A 20,157-nucleotide genomic window follows, 5' to 3' on the forward strand; every position below is an offset into this window, starting at 1 on the left:
TTTAGACTTTTAAAATAATTTTTTAGACATTTAAAATCACTTTTTAGACTTTAAAGCTTGTGTGTTCGAGTTACTTCACATTATGGTCTCAAGGTGCATCTGTTTCCCTACAAATCTCTCAAGTTTGGCCTTCTTTACGGCACAGAAGTATCCCATTGTGTATAAACACCATGCCCATTCATCTGCTGATGAACATTGAGGCTGCTTCCAAGATGTAGCTATTGTGAGTTGTGCTGCTATAAATACGGGAGTGCATGGATCCCTTAGTAGGAAGTGTTGACCTCTTTTAGGTAAATACTTAGGAGTGGAATAGCCCAATCAAATGAAATTTCCAGTCTTAGGTTTTTGTGGAATCTGCGCAGTGAATTGCATGGCATTTCTTACACTCTCTTGCACACTTCAACCTCTTCTCTGAGCAAAGAAGGAACTTGATAATCGCTGCTAAACACATTGCTTAGCATCCTGGTGGAAACGGGTGCACACACAGCATGTTAAAGAACTGAGTCACACAGGAAAGCAGAGAATTTGGAGGCAACCTTTTTAATTGCAAGAAGCATTTTATTCAGCTTTGAATTAGCATGTGATTAAGGATCCTTACATCTGATGCAATCATTCTGAAAGCAGCATTTTCGAGAAATCGGCCAAACACTATCCCTGTGTGAGTGTGTGCATGTGACTTTTTTTATTTGAAACTTACTGTTTTTTGCTCGTTCTATATTGCATGTCCTCCAGGAAAGTTTAAAACATTGGCTTCCTCTTTTACGTTCTCTCTTACATAGATATGTCACTTACAAGTTTGTTTTTCTTGCAATGCCAATGACCCGGTAAAAACAATGCCAGTGTATGCGTGACTGAGCTGTTTGCTTAACTTTTGGCATTGACATAACGTGAGGAATATGAATTTCTTTGTGAAGAACTCGCCCAAAGTTTCAGAATGCAGTAACAATTGAATACAGAGCTGGAGAAAGGATATCAATAGGGAGCTTTGAAACTATGGAAACATGCCTTAAAGGCTCTGCAAAATTACAAAAACAAACAGTATCTGTGCCTTCAAGCTTTCTTACACCTCTCCTGGGCTGCTCCCTCCCCCTTCCAAATAATCAGATCTCTTGTTATACATTCAAAGCAAAACCTTGAGATGGTAACAAGTTCAAAATCTATGGTCACTATGGTTATTGGAAATCAACATGACTCTGAAATGCCCTGAATTGTAATAGTGGTCTCAGTTATTCTGAGGCACTTTTAAGCTCAGTTCCTTTGCAGAGAGAGGTATATGTTGTGTTTCATGCCCTCTTAACATCTCAACCATTAAATATCTAATTCTATACCCAAACAAGCCTATAGTATCACCTATAAAAGTGCTTCTAGTTGCAGAATCCCCAACAGACTTCCCCACACCCTTCAGAGTGTCCTAAAAGTCCCCTTGCACTGATTTCTTCAGTAAGTAATGACATCCTAAAGTCTGAGTTTAGAAGTCATAGATTTCTTTGATGCTTTTCAGGAATAATCTCCAAACACCATCAACATCGCCATCCAGTCTTCGGTTAAGAATACTTCCTGCAACAAAACAACATATTTTGCACAATTTCCAGGGTAAGAAATGCATGTCAACAGGAAAAATCTGGTTCATTTTCCAGTTTTAAAAATTCCAGGGACACAATGGTATTGGCATCATTTCTTCTGTTTCTTTCTTTTTTTGGTTTCTCTTCCAGAAAAAGAAAAGCAAAAATTAAAAGAAGAGATACTGGGGGAAATGTTGTGGACTCCTGGGGGGCGTTTTTGTGGAGGAATTCATGATATTATGATCAATTTTCAGAAATCCCAAGACAGGCATCCATATCTCTCCAATCAGCCAAGAGACCTCTATCACCCCATTTCCCTGCATGGTCCATGCTGGGCAAACAGGATGACCACACACATCCCCCAAACTGATAGAGGACTGGTACTCTGTTGAACTCTGGCTTGTTTCCATTTGTCCATAAAGGCATCTAATCATTTTCTGAGAGGATGTGCAAAGAAGTAACCATACTTCCATGTGAAAGAAGTAACCACACTTCTGGTTCCAAGGCTGGAGAAATGGTACCCCAGGCGGACTTGGAAATCTATCACCTCATTTATCTCCTACATGACCTGGTTCCGATTTTCCCAAAAGTACTGAGGTTTGGGAGAAGTGGGATTAACACAAAATCACACGTCTCATGGTTGATCCCAAAGTCAAGTTCTTCCATCCCGGGACTAAAAACAAAAACCACAGGAAGGTACCAACATTACCTACTGAATTCTCCTCATTGGTTCATACCTGGAAGTCAAGATAATCTCTTTCATGCTGATAAATCATGGCTGACATGTGCTTCATGCCATGTGGACTCCAGATAACATACAGTTTCCATGTTAATAATTCTGAATTATGTTCCAAGCGATTCCTGGGAAGGTAGCAGCCTCCAATTTCCTTGTAATTTCCAGTCTCACTCACCAAAAAGCAAAACAGGAGAGTGGCATGTACTATGGGTGATATATTAGAAATCAGTTCAGGAGGGCTCTGTCTTGGGCTTACTTTGGTTGAAAGATTTGGCATAGGTTCACTGCCCAAATTTATTGGGGAGCTTTCATTGCTTTTACTTAAATAGTAATGAACACTGAGATTCACTACCCATCTTAACCTTCTCAAGAAAAGAAACTATGTACATATGCATATCTGTGTATCTGTGCTTCTCTCTCCATGGTGAAAAGCATTTAAAATATGTGTTGCAATAACAATAATACTGAGTTAACTTCCTATAATCAAATGGAATGTGCTATCCTCTTTGAATGGGAAAGAGGCTGAGCCTTCATTTGTTATAAAGCTGAATACATTAGCATCTACTAAGGTCTGGGAATGTGACCACCTTTGTGCAGCTGTGCTGGTTAGTTTTTCAGGTTCCAGGACAACTTGAAGAGAACAAGGAAATGACATCTTATCCCCTCAGTGGGAGGATGGATGAAGCCATCCTTGAACTTGCTCTGTCTTGTCTGCAATAAGAAGTGAATGTCACATCCACTCTGCTGACACCAAGACCAAAGAACATGGCTGTGGAAGACATCCGTTGATCACTGTTCTGCAGGCCCTGGAAGCGAGCCCTAACCTCCCCCAACTGGGTGAGTATGGATGTCCCGTTCGTAACTTCCAGGGATAGGACAGGGAATGGGTACATTTCCAAGGTAGCAAGATAAGACACAGCATCGGTGATGAAGATGGTGAACCTAGCCACATGCGTGCTTCCTGTCTCCAGACACAGAGTGGCTCATGGCTAATTGCTCATGCTTTGACCCTGTTTTTCTCGGTCGCACTGACAAGGCAGTGAAGAGGAGGCCAAGGGGCAGCAGAGCTGGAGCCACGGTTTCCAGAAAAAGTTCCACATAGACAGCTGGTTGGGGACTTTCTGCAGGCTCCTGGTGTGGTCGTCTGCCGCTGCCTGCATGGCTCGGAGGATGTCATGGTAACGGGGCTCTGTGGCCGGCGTCAGCGGGTTTGTCTCCTGTGGATCACTGGAAAGGTCAAACAGCAAAGGCGGGTCGTGATGGGTGATGTACTTTCCAAAACATAAACACACATGTGTGGCAAAGCACCCATTGGCACCCTCCGGAGTGAAGTTGGGTGTGAAGTAAAAGGTTTTCCAGATGGACTTGCCTGTGGTTCAAAATACAGAGAGTGTATCACTAAAGATCATCCTTCCATATGCTGCAGACATACACTGAATGTTAAAATTTAGTAACAGCTTGTTACAGTGAAAGATGGCATTGCCAAGAAGCCCTCTCACAGTCTCCCCCTTTCTTTGCACATATTTGTCTCATCACTCTTGGTAACTTCTGCAGCAGTTCTGCAAGTCCTCTTGCATGAGCATCCTACACACTGTGATCAGAGACACAATGAATGGCGCTGAGCGCTATCCAACAGAAAAGCAAGCTTCAAAAACACAATACTGTGCCTTTATCTACCTTATTCACCAGATCTGGCACAGAACCACCTTTGGGTCTTCCACAAAGTCACAATGACCCAAAAATGTCAATGCCCAAAATCAATTCGAGACATCAAGGTAGTCAAACCTGCTGAGCTTAAGTCTATCAGGAAGGAGGATTCCAGACGTGCTTCAAAAAGTGGCTAGAATGCTGAAGGGAAAGGGTTTTGAGGGGGATTAATCACAATGTGTCTTTTTCTGTCTACAGGCTTCAAATCTACACATCTACCATGAATTTTGATCACAAATTGTATGCCAGCTACAAGCAGAAAGTGTTTCTAGGTAGCACTTCAAGACAGGTGAGCATGGATTATTCAACTGTGGCTGGGGCATGCAGACTTCCCGGCCACCTCCAAGGCTTGAAAAGATGAAAGGGACAATGTAAAAATAATGTAGGGCAAGTGTCCTTCATCTGTAAACCTCAAACCAAAAATAGGCTAACCCCAAAACTTCAATCAAAACTCACAGACACCAAACACATACTCTAAAGAGACCTTCCTTTGGGTTTGGCTGTATAAGGTTTACAGGAAGCAAGTGAATTTCCAGTTCACACTCAGATCCCTTGCCCAAGATACCTCATGATCCTTGTGCAAATACAGGACACCACTCCATCCCAAACAATACGGAAACAAAACACTTCTGTACCCAACATTACAGAGGAGGGACACATGGTCTGTAGCTATCTGATCACCGGCAGAACCAAAGGGATGAGACGAAATTAATTGAGCAGTTAGCCTGAGCCAAAGCTGAACAAAAAAACCACAGCATTTGCGTTTCATTCAGAGAATGTCTCTCTCCACTCTCTTCCTCTCTTCTCCTCCTCTTCCTCTCCCTCTCTCTCTCTCCCCTGCTGCTCCACTACCCCTCCCAGCTCTCTCTGTTCCATTTCCTTCTGTTCTTTTCTCTCTTTTTTTCCCAATTCCTAAGTGATCAAAAAGTTGCCAAATGAAGGAGCAACAAATGAGGAGAACTCTCACGCCCAGCTCTCCTATGTCCTAGCATAAATTCTGTGGCTTGAATTTGGGAAGCATGCACTCTACCAAGTTAGACATAGAAGCATTTGGCTCTGTTATCGTCTGCTAGCCAATCTCCCGGTGAGCTTGCCACCTCTATTTCTGTTCAAAACAAAAAGCAAGAGAAGAGGCAGGCACAAACCTCACAAGTCCCAAAACAGGTTAGAGCCATGCACAGAGGAACAAACACTAACATCACCACAAGTCATTTGGAATATGCTAGAACCTCAGCTGACACTGTACTGTGAGCATTGGGGAAAAAAATCAAGGATGTCAAATCCAGAATTAAATGAGGCTGGAGGTAGGGGGTGGAGGACTGCAAATGGGTAACAGGAAGGATCCTCCTGGGGTGGGAAAAAAAATGTTTTAAAATTAGATTGTGGTTAGGGTTGCACAGCTTGGCAAACATATTAAAAGTCTTGGAATTGGTGTTTTAAGCATGCAAATTTAACCTTCATAAATCTGTCAGAAGCTGCTAAATTAGGTGAATTCATCAACGCCCAAGTAGGACAGTTAGTTTGTAAAATTAAGTTCAGTCTTCCACGGACCCTGCCCCCTCCCCCAATGCTGACATTTCTTAGGAAAAGTAAAGCACACACAAATAAGTCAGTCTGAGATAATAAATGCATGTCCTGTGTGCCGGACAAAGTTATGAATTTCTGAAGGATCATTCTATTGGATGTGGTGTCATCCCAATTAGCCTAGCAGCCTGGGAGGCCGAGGCAGAAAGATCACAAGTTCCAGCCCAGCCTGGACAACTTGGAGACAAAGAGATAGAGAGAGAGAGAGAGAGAGAGACAGAGAGAGAGAGAGAGAGAGAGAGAGAGAGAGAGAGAGAGAGAGACAGAGAGAGACAGAGAGAGACAGAGAGAGAGAGAAAGACAGAGAGAGAGAAAGAGAGAGAGAGAGATACTATCTCAGAATAATTATGAAAGAAGGGGTGGGGATGTAGCTCAGTGAAAAAGCCCTGGGGTTAATTTCTAAGAGAAAGAGAGAAGGAGAGGAGAGGGAGAGGGGGAGGGCGAGGGGGTGGGAGAGGGGAGGGGGGAGGGGAGGGGAGGAAGACAGGGAGAGAAAGCATGGAAGAGGTGACAGATACAAACAGAATTAAAATGTCCACCACCATTGGAAAGAGGTAGACATTGTGAGCAAACCTTCTCAGGACCCTTAAGACTTCTTACCCGAAGTCCACACAGCCTCTCCAAGGGCAGGCAGCCCACCCCTTTTTAAGGTCCTCAGACACCTTCTCCATGAAACTGCAGCTATCTTATGATGCTGGATACAGACACCACAGAAAGGCTTGGGATTCACTGAAAGCTGGTCGCTGGCGTGTTGGTGTGGTGCTCTTGCAGCCCCTGGTCCCCCTCAGCTTCATGCATGGGGAACACTTCTTCCCTGTGTGGCATTCAATTTACTGCCTGACAGAGGCTGGGAGACAGGGTGAGCAAGTCATGCTTTTGGTCTGCAGTAGGTGGGTGCACCCAATGTTCCTGAGGAGAGGCTTCAATTTGGGGCAGAGAGGCACAGGGTGTCCAGGTTGCTGGAGACAGGCTCAGGGCATCTGTGGCTCCCAGAGAAGGTCAGGGGGACACCAGACCTGGGGCTGCTACCTCCAGCATTCTTGAAGACAAATGGCACTCAGTGACCTTCAGAGGTTTCCTGTCAGTGACAAAAGTGTGGGTGTCATCCTGCTGGCTTTCTGGGGAACAACAGAGTTCCTTCAGAAGCCACGAGATGCCTTGCTGTTACTGTCTGCCATTTGCAGCCACTGAGCAGCTGTCCTTGGAGTTGGGAAGAAGCAGGAGCCCCCTCTCCTTTCTGCTCTGAAAACTGCGAATCCCAGTTCAACCTGAGTGCTCTGCAAGGGGGGAGCTGGGGCTGCAGGCTCCAATGGATGCGCACTGTGACAGCCCAAGCTTCCCAGGGCTCTGGAGGGCTGTGCACAGGACAACTGAATTAGGGCTCTGGGTAAGCTTGCTCCAATGTGAGCTCCTGGAGGAGGAGATGGTGTTAGGACTCCTGGACAGCCAGCAGGTCCATTCCTGTGTCCCCAGAGGGACACAGGAACTGTGGGAGGGTCACTCCACAGTCACATCTGCCTGCGGACCTGCCTGCCAGATGCAATGGGAGAGAGAGGGAGAGGGAGAGGGAGAGGGCGAGATGAAGGGGGAGGGGGAGGGAGACTGAGGCCAACAGAGCTACACAGAGAAACAGGGATGATGAGAAATAGAGAGGGAAAGAGAGAGAGAGAGAGAGAGAGAGAGAGAGAGAGAGAGGAATGAAGAGACAAATAGAGCAAGAGAGGGAAAGAAAAAAGGGAGGGACAGACAGAGAAAGAGGGGGGAGAAGGAAAGACAGAAGGAGACACAGGTGCAAAGCAGAGACAGGTAGAGACAGAGACAGAGAGGCAGAGAGAGAGAAAGAGAGAGAGAGAGAGAAAGAAAGAGAAAGAAAGGGAGAGAGAAGCAAAGATATAGAGATGAGAGACACTAAGAGGACACACAAATACAGAAGCAGAAGCAAAAAAAAAAGGCAAACAGACAGAAAGATGGAGATAGATCCACAGGTCTAGGGACAGAGAGATGCACAGATATATTAAGCAAGAAAGAGAGAGAGAGAGAGAGAGAGAGAAACTTCTGAAGAGTGGGCAGGTCTGACTTGGCCACGGGGCTCCTCCTGGGGGTACAGCTGACCTCTCTCAGGCTGCACTTTGTGCTTCACTCCCCAGCCTACCCCAAGCACTCACCCCCACCTTGAGGACCCAGGAAGCTCCTTCCTGTGCATCTTAGACACACCTACCCTCCTTGGTTCCCTACTGCCCTAGATCCAGTCTGTGCTTCCCCCAAAGCAAGCACATTCTCACTTCCAGTTGCCATTCTTGAGGTTCTGCATCAGAGACTGGCTTCTCCTTTTTTGCTGGGTTGGTCTGGAAGGGTGTCATCCTTTGGGAGTTGTTCCTGTCCCTTGCTGATTCAACTCTAACTGCCTAGGTTAAGGTTCCAGTTCCAGCTCTCTGCATGTGTTACTTCTCTGAAGGGTTCACCTCCTTTCTTCCTTTGGGGAAAGTTCACAGGGTGTGGGGAGGGGACACATAGGAGAGGTGACTTGGGAAGTATTAGGGGACATGGAGCTGCTGGCAATGAGAACAGGAACACTAGAACTTCCATCTGATCCTAAATCTGCTGCCACCCCAAGACATATTATCTATATATTCTTGGGGTCTTGGAGCTCTTCCATTTCCATTTCAAATGCCAGCCACTTATCACTCTGAGGAACCACACCATGGGACCCCAAAATCAGCTTCATCCCGTGTTCCACAGCCTATCAGGACTGACTTTCTCCTGCCTCAAAAATCTCACTGCCTTTCCCCACCCTCAGACAGACACCGCAAGCCAACAACCCCAAGATCACCTGGAATCACCCAAGATGACCAGGGTCTTCTAACTCACTGTGCAGGAATGATCCCAAAAAGTCATGTGACTAAGCCTTCTAACCAACCCCAGATGCTCACTTGGCTTGATAACCACATCCCTGTCCTAACTAGTCTGCTCCGGGCTAACACTTCATAGATTAAGTTCCTCCAGCTTCTGCCAGCATTCTAATGCAGTTGGCTGCATCAGAAATCATGACCTGAGATTCTGATGGAAGAACACATAGCTCCAGGCTATGGCTAAAGTATTTTGTTCAAAGCCAGAAAGATGTGGCAATAATCCAAGCTCTTTTCAGGGACGCTGGAGGATCCAAGCACAAAACACTGCCTTCCACCAAATCCTGGCTTTGCATATTATAAGGCAGAGCTATGTAAGTAAAAAGCAGGCGTGTGATGCTCACGAGACATGTCACTTTCCTGTGTTTGCTTGTGTATATAAATATCCCACCCATCTCTCAAGAAGCCACCACAATTCTTCCTAAAGAACACTTTCAACTGGAAGTCACCAGGATCCTTCTGTCCCTCTCATGAGTCCTCCACACTCACCTGACACTGAGGTCAGTCTCCATTTATCTGAATACAAACACTGGACCTCCCATACCTCTCAAATGGGTAGCCTCTTGCATATAACAGAGGATCAATAAAAATGTGATAGGTATTAAGATGAAAAATGAAGGTAGTCCTGAATAAGATGCACTCAAAGAAAGGAAAGAATCCGGTGGTCTTCAGGAAATCCAGCAAAGGAAATTTGGAAGCCTAGTGCATCCTACTGTGATCCTTGGGGGCTACTAGATATCCTGCCTAAAACCACACAGGTCCTCCAGACAGCTTGTGACCTCAGCCCCAAGTTGTCTGTAGGTACTGTGGAATGGCAACTGGTAATGATAGAGATGGAAGCAAAGGAGCTAGAGAGCTTGCAAGGGCATTGACCTGGGGGTGTCCTAGCATCAGTTTGTGGGCGATTGGCAGAGACGCACAGACTGCGCTTCAGGACAGAAAGTTCATGGAGAGATGCAAAGGCAGGAATGGGAGCAGCTCAGAGGTGGTAGCCAGGAATGAGAGAGCCAGAGCAAGGATGACCGGGGCTTAGACCCAAAGGACAGCTCCTCTAAGGGAATAAGAGAGGATGGATGAACCCAGAAGAGTCCAGGGAGGAGTACAGATGCCCAGGCATGTGGTTAGGCAGATATTTTGTGACTGTGTACTGCAGCGCATATAGTGTTAGATAAAGATGTTGCAAAGAATGGAGCACAAAGTCTAAAATCAGGATTTGTTGGCTGCAGATCTGTCACCACAGGGCAGCTACATGACTTCCTGAGGCTTTGTCACCTGTCTGCTGGTAGGACAATTAACATCCAGAGAGATTGCTAGCTGCTTCTTCAGGAGTATTTGTGGCTAAGGCTCTACCTCCTGGCTGTTTTGAAAGCCAGAGGTATGCAGAGGTGATCAACTTCTGGTCAGTGGGCCTTAAGTGGAGAGTATAGATAACTTTCTTGGGAGATGGGTGGCAGGCATTATGGTTTAGATCTGGAATGTCTTCCAGAGGCACCTGTGCTAAACTCTTGAGCCATAGTCTACAATCTTCAGGGGAAGGGGCTTTAAGAGGTTATTGGGTCATGAGGATCTTAACCATATCAGTGGATTAACGCACTGATGGATACAAAATTGATGGCACTGATGGGAGATGGTGAAAACTGACGAGAAAGAACCTCACTAGAGAAAGCAGTTCATGGGGATGTAAGCTTGGTGACTATATTTTATCACTGGTCTTTAAAGAAAAAGACAAAAAAACCATACATGCATCTCTTTCTCTTCCCTTCCTGGCTTGTATAGGGTGATCAGCATTCCTCTGCCACTCCCTATGGCTATATTTCTGCAATGCAGGTAGCAGATCAGGGGCTGGGGACCTCTGAAGCAGAGCCAAAGTAAACTTGCCTTCCTTTAAGTTGCTTTTCTCAAGTATCTGGTCACAGTGACAGAAATTTGCCTGATACAAGCACCTTTTTCTTGATATCTTATCCATCTATCCATCCATCTATCCACTCATAAATACATTCATCCACCCACTGATCTATCTATCCATCCATCCATCCATCCATCCATCCATCCATCAACCCATCCATCCTTCCATCCACTCACATGTCCATCCATCTATTCATCCACACATCCATCTGTCTGTCAACCCACTCATCCAACCATCTGTCCATCCATCCATCAACCCACTCATTCACCCATCCATCCATCCATCCATCCATCCACATATCCATCCATCCATCCATCAACACATCCATCCATCCACCCACCCATCTATCCATCCAATCCATCCATCCATCCATCCATTCATCCATCTCCCATCCACAACCCATCCACACATCCATCCCACAGTCCACACATCCATCCATCCATCCATCCATCCATCCATCCATCAAGCCATCCATCCATCCTTCCATCCATCAAGCCATCTACACACCCATCCATCCACCTACTCACTCATTCATCCATCCATCTACTCACTCATCCACACATCCATCCACCCATCCATCCATCTATCCATCCATCCATCCATCTATCCGTCCATCCATCCTATGACCTTTAGGTCTGACACAAGTACCAACCTGCAAGATGAGGTTGTGGGTGGTAGAGAAGGAGCTGTGAGGATTTTGAAACCCTGAGACTGTGGAACATTCATGACTCACAATACCCAGATAAAGCTTCTCTATTGTTCTTGTTCAACACTGTTTTTTTTTTTTCTAGTAGAGTTACATCTGCCACTACCATCCTCACAGCCTCTTTTAATGAAAAGGATTGAGTGAAATTCCATAGTGAAGTGCGGAGGAAGCATCTGGCAGACAGTGCAGAGGCAGAGAAAGCAAGGTTTCCTGTTGTCAAGCAGGTCTTCAAAAGACAGACAGTAGCCACACGAGGTCGATGATAAAGTCAAGTGTGTAAGAGATTAACAAAGGTAAAGTGCCAGTACCACCTAGGAAACATTTTCTTGTGCACGAAGGAAAGGCAGACACAAATGGTTGTTCAATAATACACGCCCAGGCTGGATAGGAAACATCTTTGAAGAAAATCCCAGCTCTGACAGCCGATGAAAGTAAATCAGGTGGGGGACAGACACAGACTGAGAGAACTGAAATAGGTGCTGTGTCAAAGGCAAAGCAAACAGACTTTTGTGCATAAAAAGACCGTACAAAATCCCTGCCACAGTAGGACCATAAATGTAATGGGAAAAAGGTCAGAAGTGAGCCATGGCGAAATGAGAACAGCCTGTGTGCTGAGCTCAGAAGAAAGAGGGTGCTGGAACATTCAGAAATGCTGAGACTTTGGGACAGTCAAGAAAATTTAATTATGACTATTTTTTCTTTATCTCTACAAGGAAGAAAGATTGCATTGGGAAAAACTACCAAAAGAATGGTTTGTGCTGCCATTGTTTGATTGTCCACTTCATGCACTGATTTTGTGACTTGAGCAAGCGACTTCTAAGATGTAATTTATCAACTAATGATTTCTTACTGTTATTTTTAAAATCCTGTATTATTTCTAACTTTTTTTCTGATTTTTCTCTAAGGGAAAAAAAAAAGGAATTGACTGACTGGTGTTTTTTATGCATGACATTAATCTTCATTTATACTTATTAAAACTTTAGCTACAAAGTGAATCTCTAGCCCAAATAGTGTCTAACAAGTTTTGTAGAGTAACGTGACATTTCATGTGAAAATACGTTTCACAGATTCTACTGGAGAGAGCCTGCCAATTCGATGAGAGGAAGACTACATTTTCTGAACTAATTTCTGTAGCTTCCACGGGAGCTTTCTTTCTCAGGAATGCATGATATTTTGAATAAATGCCATGTTTTCCGTAGGCAATGCCAACATTCTACATGTTTATAGAAAACGCTTTAAATGGCAGCCACACATCTTTTAACCAGGGCTGCATGTTCTGAAGTCCATGTATTTAGTGATACCAGTCTACAAATACTGTAGAATGAACTTTGATAAACCAAGATGGCCACGCTTGTGCTAAGCAGTATAATCTATAAGGCAATGATGCCACTGGATACTTCATTGGGACAAACAGTAAATGGACCTTGAGAAACCTTCCAGACAGTTCTTGTTGCCTGGTATCCATGGGCCTTTGGTAATGCAGCTCTTTCAGGAGGGAATGAATCCTGGGATGGCCATGTTTGCTAAATCGCGTGCTGTATTATTAGGGGACCACCCATGCATACGCATTCCATCCCTGAGCAAACCATGACGTGTCTCAATGCCAACAGTCTTCATTAATAGACAAGAAGAAGGGAAGAAGGGGGAGGGGATGGAAGGGCAGGTCAAGAGCCACGCATGTGATTAAAACATATTACACACATTGTATACCCCAACATGTGAGCTAAAGGGGGTGGTAGGGCCTGAGAGGTCATGTGAGGGGGTAATACATGTTATGTACTCATATGAATCTGCCAAAGCAAAATCCATTAATTTGTAACAGCCTATACATAATGATAAAGACGGGAAAAGAGAAAATCTCACAGCCAGGTTACCGACCTACCTCTGAAGACAAATTTCACCCTTATATAACTTAAGTCAAAATTGGGTTGTTTTTAACAACATTGGTCCCGACATCAAAATTTAAAGGTGCAATTTTCAACATGCATGGAACAGCAAGTCTCAGCAGTGATTTATACTGCTAGGTTTAAAGGAGCAATTTTTAATACACATTGTAAAATAAATGTTTAATTCAAAATTTCCATTTTAATGCAAAGAAAAGTTACCCGGGGTTACAACAAGTGATCTGTGAGTTTTTTAAAAATGTAATGGGAACAGTGATATTGTATCATAATTCCTTAAAACAAGTTTTTAATGCAGTGTGAATAGCTAACGTTTAACTCACAATTTGCATTGTAATGCAAAACAACTTATTCTGGTTACAGCTATTGTTGTGTGAGTTCTTTTAGAATGTAACAAGAATAATAATATTAGAGCGTTCAATTAAGTCATTCAATTAGCTGAGACACAGAGAAGAGATTGTATATAAAATTTAAAAATATTGTATATAAAATTAAAATCTGATCTTAAAAGAGCAGAAATGAAATTTTAGCTCAGCATGCTTTGGAAATTAATATTTAATGAGTCTGGAATTGTAAGACTTAAGCCTCCAACCAATCAGGACAGATGGTAATTGGATCTGCAAAGTATTTGCAGAGAGTTGGGAGTTTTCTGGTGGCCAGGAAGTACTGTACTCTTCATGTCTCTTTTTGAGGAAGAAATAAAGCCTGCTTCCCAATTGCTGCACTGCAAAAACTCTCAGCATGCCTAAGTATACAGAATGCTCTACAACTAGCTGTCTGGATGGCAGAATAAACAGAAGCTGGTTCCACTCTTCCATTGCCTGATACTAAACCCTCATCCTACATTTCTATGCTTTCATTATAGAGTACTCTGAAGACAGGTGATAACCCTCTGTCATACAACTTATGCAAAGTGTCTGCATCATCTAACGATCACTGACAAACTCCTACCAAAGCAGGTCTAAGATGAAATATTCAACAAGTCTTAGCATCATATCTGTTTTCTCCAGTTGACAGAAAGCACAATACGCAAGACAGTCACCTCCTCCTTCTGCATTCTTAGATTCGTAGTTCTCTGCACATTTCTCAGCAGGGAATGCCCTAGAATGTAAACAACTTCTGGGTGGATAGTTTTGTCTCATCTTCTCCCTGACAGATGCCTGGGGGAACACGGTACATTCTACACTGCACTTGCTTAATAAATATTTGTAGAAAAAGATGACTATATAGAATACTAAATAACTAAACACCAAGCCAGGCGTGCAAACCAAGACATGTCTGACTTTCAGATATACTCTGAAAAACATATCAGATATTCATAAAATCCACAGTGTATTGAATTGGCTTCGCTACACATATACAAGTCTAGCCTTGAGATGCTGTGCTTCATATTTTTCTTTGGCTGGTTCAAGGCCTAAGAGTTTAAGGAATTGCACTAAAATGTTTTGCAAACTTTACCCCAGGGGTAGGTTTCTAACAGACACTGGGTCTCCTTTATCTCACTTATTTCTATTTTCTCTCTTTTTGTCTCTTCCCAGGATGCTTCTTTCTAGCTCCTGATCCTGTAAGTTCTTTATGGGCTTTCTAAGGGGGGAAGGGGTGGGTTGTCTTAAAATGCCATTCTGCAAAGTTCAAGACAAGTTGTCACACTTCTTCAAATCCCAGGGCCACTGGCTCTTTGCTCATGACAATCCTTTAGGCTCCACATGAAACGAAATTGGGACAATCCATTGACTAGAAGATTCAGATCCAAATGCTATAAGGTGACCTGGAAAAACTGTACTCCTATTGAACTGTGAATCCAGAGGTGAGATACATTCATAATATCACTGCACGTCTAATTTGCAGGACCCCAAAGCCATGTGTGAATTTTGTCTTCTAACACATAGAGTAAGGAAATACCCTGAATTTAGGTGGGAGCTGACAGCTAGGAATTATCAAATCCTCCACGAGAGACTAGTTTCTTGGACCTAAACTTCACAGAAGTCCAAACTCAACATCCACCTCAGAAATGTGCAAAACTGTGTAAAATGCAGCACTTCCACGGACTCCTAGGCACCCTAGGGATAGGAACATGATTGCCATTCCAAGTTTCAAGGATGTAAAGGAGAGCTTGGGTCGCACCAAGGATGGCAGCGTGCTGACGTGCTCGCGCATATGTTTGTTACACCTGCCACAGACGTCAGGAAAAGCGAATTAGAACTTGTTACTGACACAGCGCATGATGGAAAGGACATTGGTCTGGGAAGCGCGATAACATCCATGCGTTTTCAACTTTGTTTGCTTTAGCGATCTAAAGCTATCAACTATACTTGCGGCAGGATGAAATACAGATTTAACAGCTCATGGTCCACCGCGTTCAAAGCTGGGCAAAGGAAGTCAGGCTCACATTTACATGACATCGTTCGTCCAGTCATGCGTTTATTTATTTATTCTCTCACAGTGCGATAAGAGACTGGTCTATAGATAGGCAGAGGAGGTGGCCTTCCAGCAGGGTCCAGGGAAGGATGCACAGCCAACTTCGAGGAGAGAAAGGAGAGCGAATCAAGCAAAGGACATTCACAGTCTTAAGCATCCAGCAGCCTCTATAGAACAAAGGGCTCTTGCAATTTCATCTCTCTGCATGGCCCAGACACTGCAAAAAGCATAACAAACACAGAAAAATGTCAGTACTCACTGTGCAGTGGGTGCCAGCGCACAGCATTCAGGTGGGCATTGCAGTAGTGGAAGAGAAACTCGTGGGCGGAGCGATGGCTTTTCCCTTGTAGCAGGGGCATCAGGTCCCGTCCGTCTATGACCCTGCATGATAAATCAGCCACTGAATCAACCATACGCATCATACTTGTCTGAAAACATCCTCCCAGTAAACGAGAAAGCTACAGGGTTTCACTCCAGTAAGGCACACGGAGAAGATAAACCCAGGCTGACCAGGCACCAGGTACTGCATGTGGATTATGGCTGTGTTTGTGCAGTAGCTCTTTACATCTCCGCATGCACCCTGACTTGAGGGGCTGTTGTTATATTGTCGAGCAGAGGAGCCTGGGGTCTGACTGTGCAAGGAATTTATCTGAGGTGACCCATAAGAGGCCAGAGGATTCCATAGACAATTTAGCATTCACCCTTCTGACCACTTCTTCCGTATCTGCTTCGCAGATTGCTATTTTTCCAAAAGCAATGCTTTATCTGTGAGTTAGTGGTTGGCGGAAAAGCAGAGCACCTGAGAGTCTGGATGAAGAAAGATACCGTACAGGATGGGACACCTTGAGCCAGACAGATGTCAAAGAGAGTTTCTCAATTCAAATGAATACGTCCTGCGAATGGCATGACTATTCCCAAAGGAACACAGATGCCATCTACTACTGGGCATCTGGCTAGACAAAGGAGGAAAACTTTCCATTCTGCAAACTGATGTGTCCGATCAGCAAGGAGCAAAATAAGCTGCCAAAAGGCTACTGTCATTGAAGGGAGGGGCAGAGAACTATTTTTAGTGACTTATAGCATTAAACTTGGGGCTCTTCAGTCTCTACCGGAATCTGTGGGATGCAATGAAAGCCATCCTGAGAGGAAAATTTATTGCACTGAGTTCCCACATCAGGAAAACAGAACGAATACAAATAAATAACTTGATGCTACACCTCAAACAGCTAGAAAAAGAAGAGCAAGTCAAGCCCAAAGCCAAAAGGAGAGAGGAAATTATAAGAATCAGAGCAGAAATCAAGGCAGTAGAGACTAAGAAAACAATCCAAAGAATCAACGAATCAAAGAGTTGGTTCTTTGAAAGAATAAATAAAATCAATAAGCCCATAGCCAACCTTATTAAAAAAAGGAAAGAAAAAGCTCAAATTCATGCAATAAGAAATGAAAAAGATGAAATCACTACAGACCCAATTGAAATACAGAAGATCATCAACACCTATTTTGAAAACCTCTACTCTCAAAAGTTTGATAACACAGAAGAAATAGCCAGATTCTTAGAAACATATGAAGTACCAAAGCTAGATCAAGAGGATGTAAAACTGTTGAATAACCCAATCTCTGCTAATGAAATTGAAAATGTAATTAAGTCCTTACCCACCAAGAAGAGCCCAGGCCCAGATGGATTCACTGCAGAATTCTACAAGAAATATAAAGAAGACCTAATGCCGACACTCCTCAAACTTCAATGAAACTGAAAGGGAAGCAATCCTTCCTAAGTCATTCCTGGAAGCAAATATTACTCTAGTACCAAAACCTGAGAAAGACCCAACTATAAAAGAGAACTATAGACCGATCTCCCTAATGAACACAGATCCAAAATTCCTCAATAAAATATTGGCAAATAGGATGCAGCAAATCATCAAAAAGATTATACACCATGACCAAGTGGGATTCATCCCAGGAATGCAAGGATGGTTCAACATACACAAATCAATAAATGTAATCCACCATATCAATAAAGCCAAAAATAAGAATCACATGGTCATTTCTATAGATGCAGAAAAAGCCTTCGATAAGGTCCAACATTTATTCATGATAAGAACTTTACAGAAAATTGGAATAGATGGTCTTTACCTCAATATAATAAAGGCCATTTATGACAAACCAACAGCCAGCATCATACTAAATGGCCAAAAATTGAAAGCCTTTACTTTAAAATCAGGCACAAGACAAGGATGTCCTTTATCACCACTCCTATTTAATATAGTACGGAAAGTAGTAGCTAGAGCAATTAGGCAAGAAAGAGAAACAAAAGGGGTAAAGATATGAAAAGAAGAAGTTAAATTATCATTGTTTGCAGATGACATGATACTCTACATAGAAGACCCCCTAAGCTCCATTGAAAGACTGTTAGATACAATAAATAAATTCAGTAATGTGGCTGGACACAAAATCAATACTCAGAAATCAATAGCATTCCTATACACGAACAACAAAATCACAGAGAGGGAAATAAGAGAAACTGCACTCTTCACATTAGCAAGCAAAAAAATCAAATATTTACAAATTACTCTTATAAAAGAAGTGAACGACTTATACAGTGAAAATTATAATACACTGAAAAAGGAAATTGAGGTTAATCTCATAAAATGGAAAGACATCCCTTGCTCATGGATAGGAAGAACAAACATTGTGAAGATGGCCATTCTCCCAAAACTGTTGTACAGATTCAATGTAATCCCAATAGAAATACCATCAACATACCTTATAGATCTAGAGAAATCACTCCTAAATTTCATCTGGAACCAGAAGAGACCTAGAATAGCAAAGGCAATTCTAAGCAGCAAATCAGTAAGGTAAGGCAGGAGGCATCACAATCCCTGACTTGAAGTTATACTACAAAGCAACAGTAGTAAAATCAAAATGGTATTGGAATCAAAACAGAGCCGAAGATCAATGGAATAGATTAGAAGATACAACCACAACTACAAACACACTCAACCACTTTATCTTTGGTAAGGAGCCAAGCAGGTTCACTGGAAGAATGACACTCTTTAATAAATGGTGCTGGAAAAACTGGCTCTCCATTTGCCGAAAACTAAAGCTAGATCCATGTCTATCACCATGTACTAAATGAAAATCTAAATGGGTCAAAGATCTGAATATTAAAACAGAAACACTAAATCTATTGGAAGACAAATTGGGTAGAAACCGTGAAGACATAGGAGTAGGTAGAGAATTCATGAACACGACTCAAACTGCACAGGAAATACTTCCCAGAATCAATAACTGGGACCACTTCTTATTAAAAAGTTTCTGCATGTCAAAAGAAATCTCCAGCATAGTGAAAAGAAAACCCACAAACTGGGAAAAGATTTTAGTGAACTCTCTCTCAGACAAGGGACTCTTGTCTAAAACATATAAAAAATTAAAAAAAAACTCAGACCCCCAAAATTCCAAGATCCAGTCCAAAAATGGGCATCTGAGATGAATACGCACTTCTCAGATGAAATGCAAATGGCAAATAAATACATGAAAAAATGTTCATCATCAATGGTCATTAGAGAAATGCAAATTAAAACCATACTGAGATACCATCTCACTCCTGAAACAATGGCCAGGATCGAGAAAACCAACAACAACAAATGCTGGAGAGGCTGTGGGGAAAAAGGAACTCTCCTGCACTGTTGATGGGAGTGTAGACTGGTACAGCCTTTGTGGAGGTCTGTCTGGAGATTTCTCAAAAAGTTGGGATTGGAAATCCCATTTATTCCAGCTATTCCACTTCTAGGCATATTCCCAGAAGAACTGAAAGCATCATACCACAGTGATATATGTGCACCTATGTTTATAGCAGCACAATTTGTATTCGCCAGATCTTGGAAACAACCCAAGTGTCCATCAACTGAGGAATGGATAAAAAAGTTGTGGTATTTCTATACAATGGAGTATTATTCAGCTATAAAGAAGGATCACATTGAGATATTTATCAATAAATGGGCGCAGCTTGAGACCATACTCATAAGTGAAATAAATCAATCTCGCATGTGTGAATACCGAATAGTTTCCCTAATTATTCAAATATATAAAAATATGTGGTAATCATGATTCCCCATTATGTGGCCTTGAAGCCTTATAAAGTTTCCACTTATTAATTGGAACGGCTTTATTCTGGGCTTCTTGATATGGAAATATTTGAAGCTATAGTATATGAAGTTTTATTCACATATTTCAAGGAAAAAGACAGACACTATTTTAACTACTATTAAGTCGGGTTATATGGTGGTGAAGCACTAGGTTGCTGAAACAGTCATGCTTTGACCTCTATTGTTATATTGTTATGTCCTGTCTTATCTCAATCTCTCCCTTATTCTTTAAAAAATTTAGTTATTTCTTATGATTGTTTTAATTAAGGGGAAAAATTACAAAAAATTAGCAGGATATATAATAGTAACTTTTTTTGATTTCCTATTAACTTGTTTTGAAGTCCTGTAATACTCCCACGATCTTGTTTTGACTGATTAGACTCTGTTCCATTCTGTATGATAGTATCAAGTTTGAGGGTATAGGCAACTACTTTGAAGGCAATAAGATTCACTAAGATGCCCATTCTGGTTTGACTATTGTCTCCTTTGGAAGTCCTGTAATGTTTACAATGCCTAACTTTTAGTGGTCTTGTTCTCTACTATTTTGTTCAACTTTATAATATCTAATGAGATAGACAATTCTTTT

The 20,157-nt window shown here is 42.6% G+C and overlaps 1 protein-coding gene across 1 annotated transcript in view; it reads right to left on the minus strand.

The window, feature by feature from the left end:
- Positions 1–259: 259 nt before the first annotated feature.
- Positions 260–20,157, minus strand: part of LOC106025928 (steryl-sulfatase-like) — a 117,393-nt gene continuing 97,495 nt past the window's right edge. The window contains exons 9-10 of the mRNA XM_063242748.1: positions 15,686–15,807; positions 260–3,667 (exon numbers count right to left, since the gene is read on the minus strand). Of these exons, the coding sequence (XP_063098818.1) occupies positions 3,288–3,667; positions 15,686–15,807 (502 nt within the window). The 3' untranslated portion in view covers positions 260–3,287. The remainder of the gene's footprint in view (positions 3,668–15,685; positions 15,808–20,157) is intronic.

This window comes from Cavia porcellus, unplaced genomic scaffold (genome assembly GCF_034190915.1).
Source record: "Cavia porcellus strain 051 isolate PalLab524CR breed Dunkin Hartley unplaced genomic scaffold, mCavPor4.1 scaffold_33, whole genome shotgun sequence".
Taxonomy (NCBI): Eukaryota; Metazoa; Chordata; class Mammalia; order Rodentia; family Caviidae; genus Cavia; species Cavia porcellus.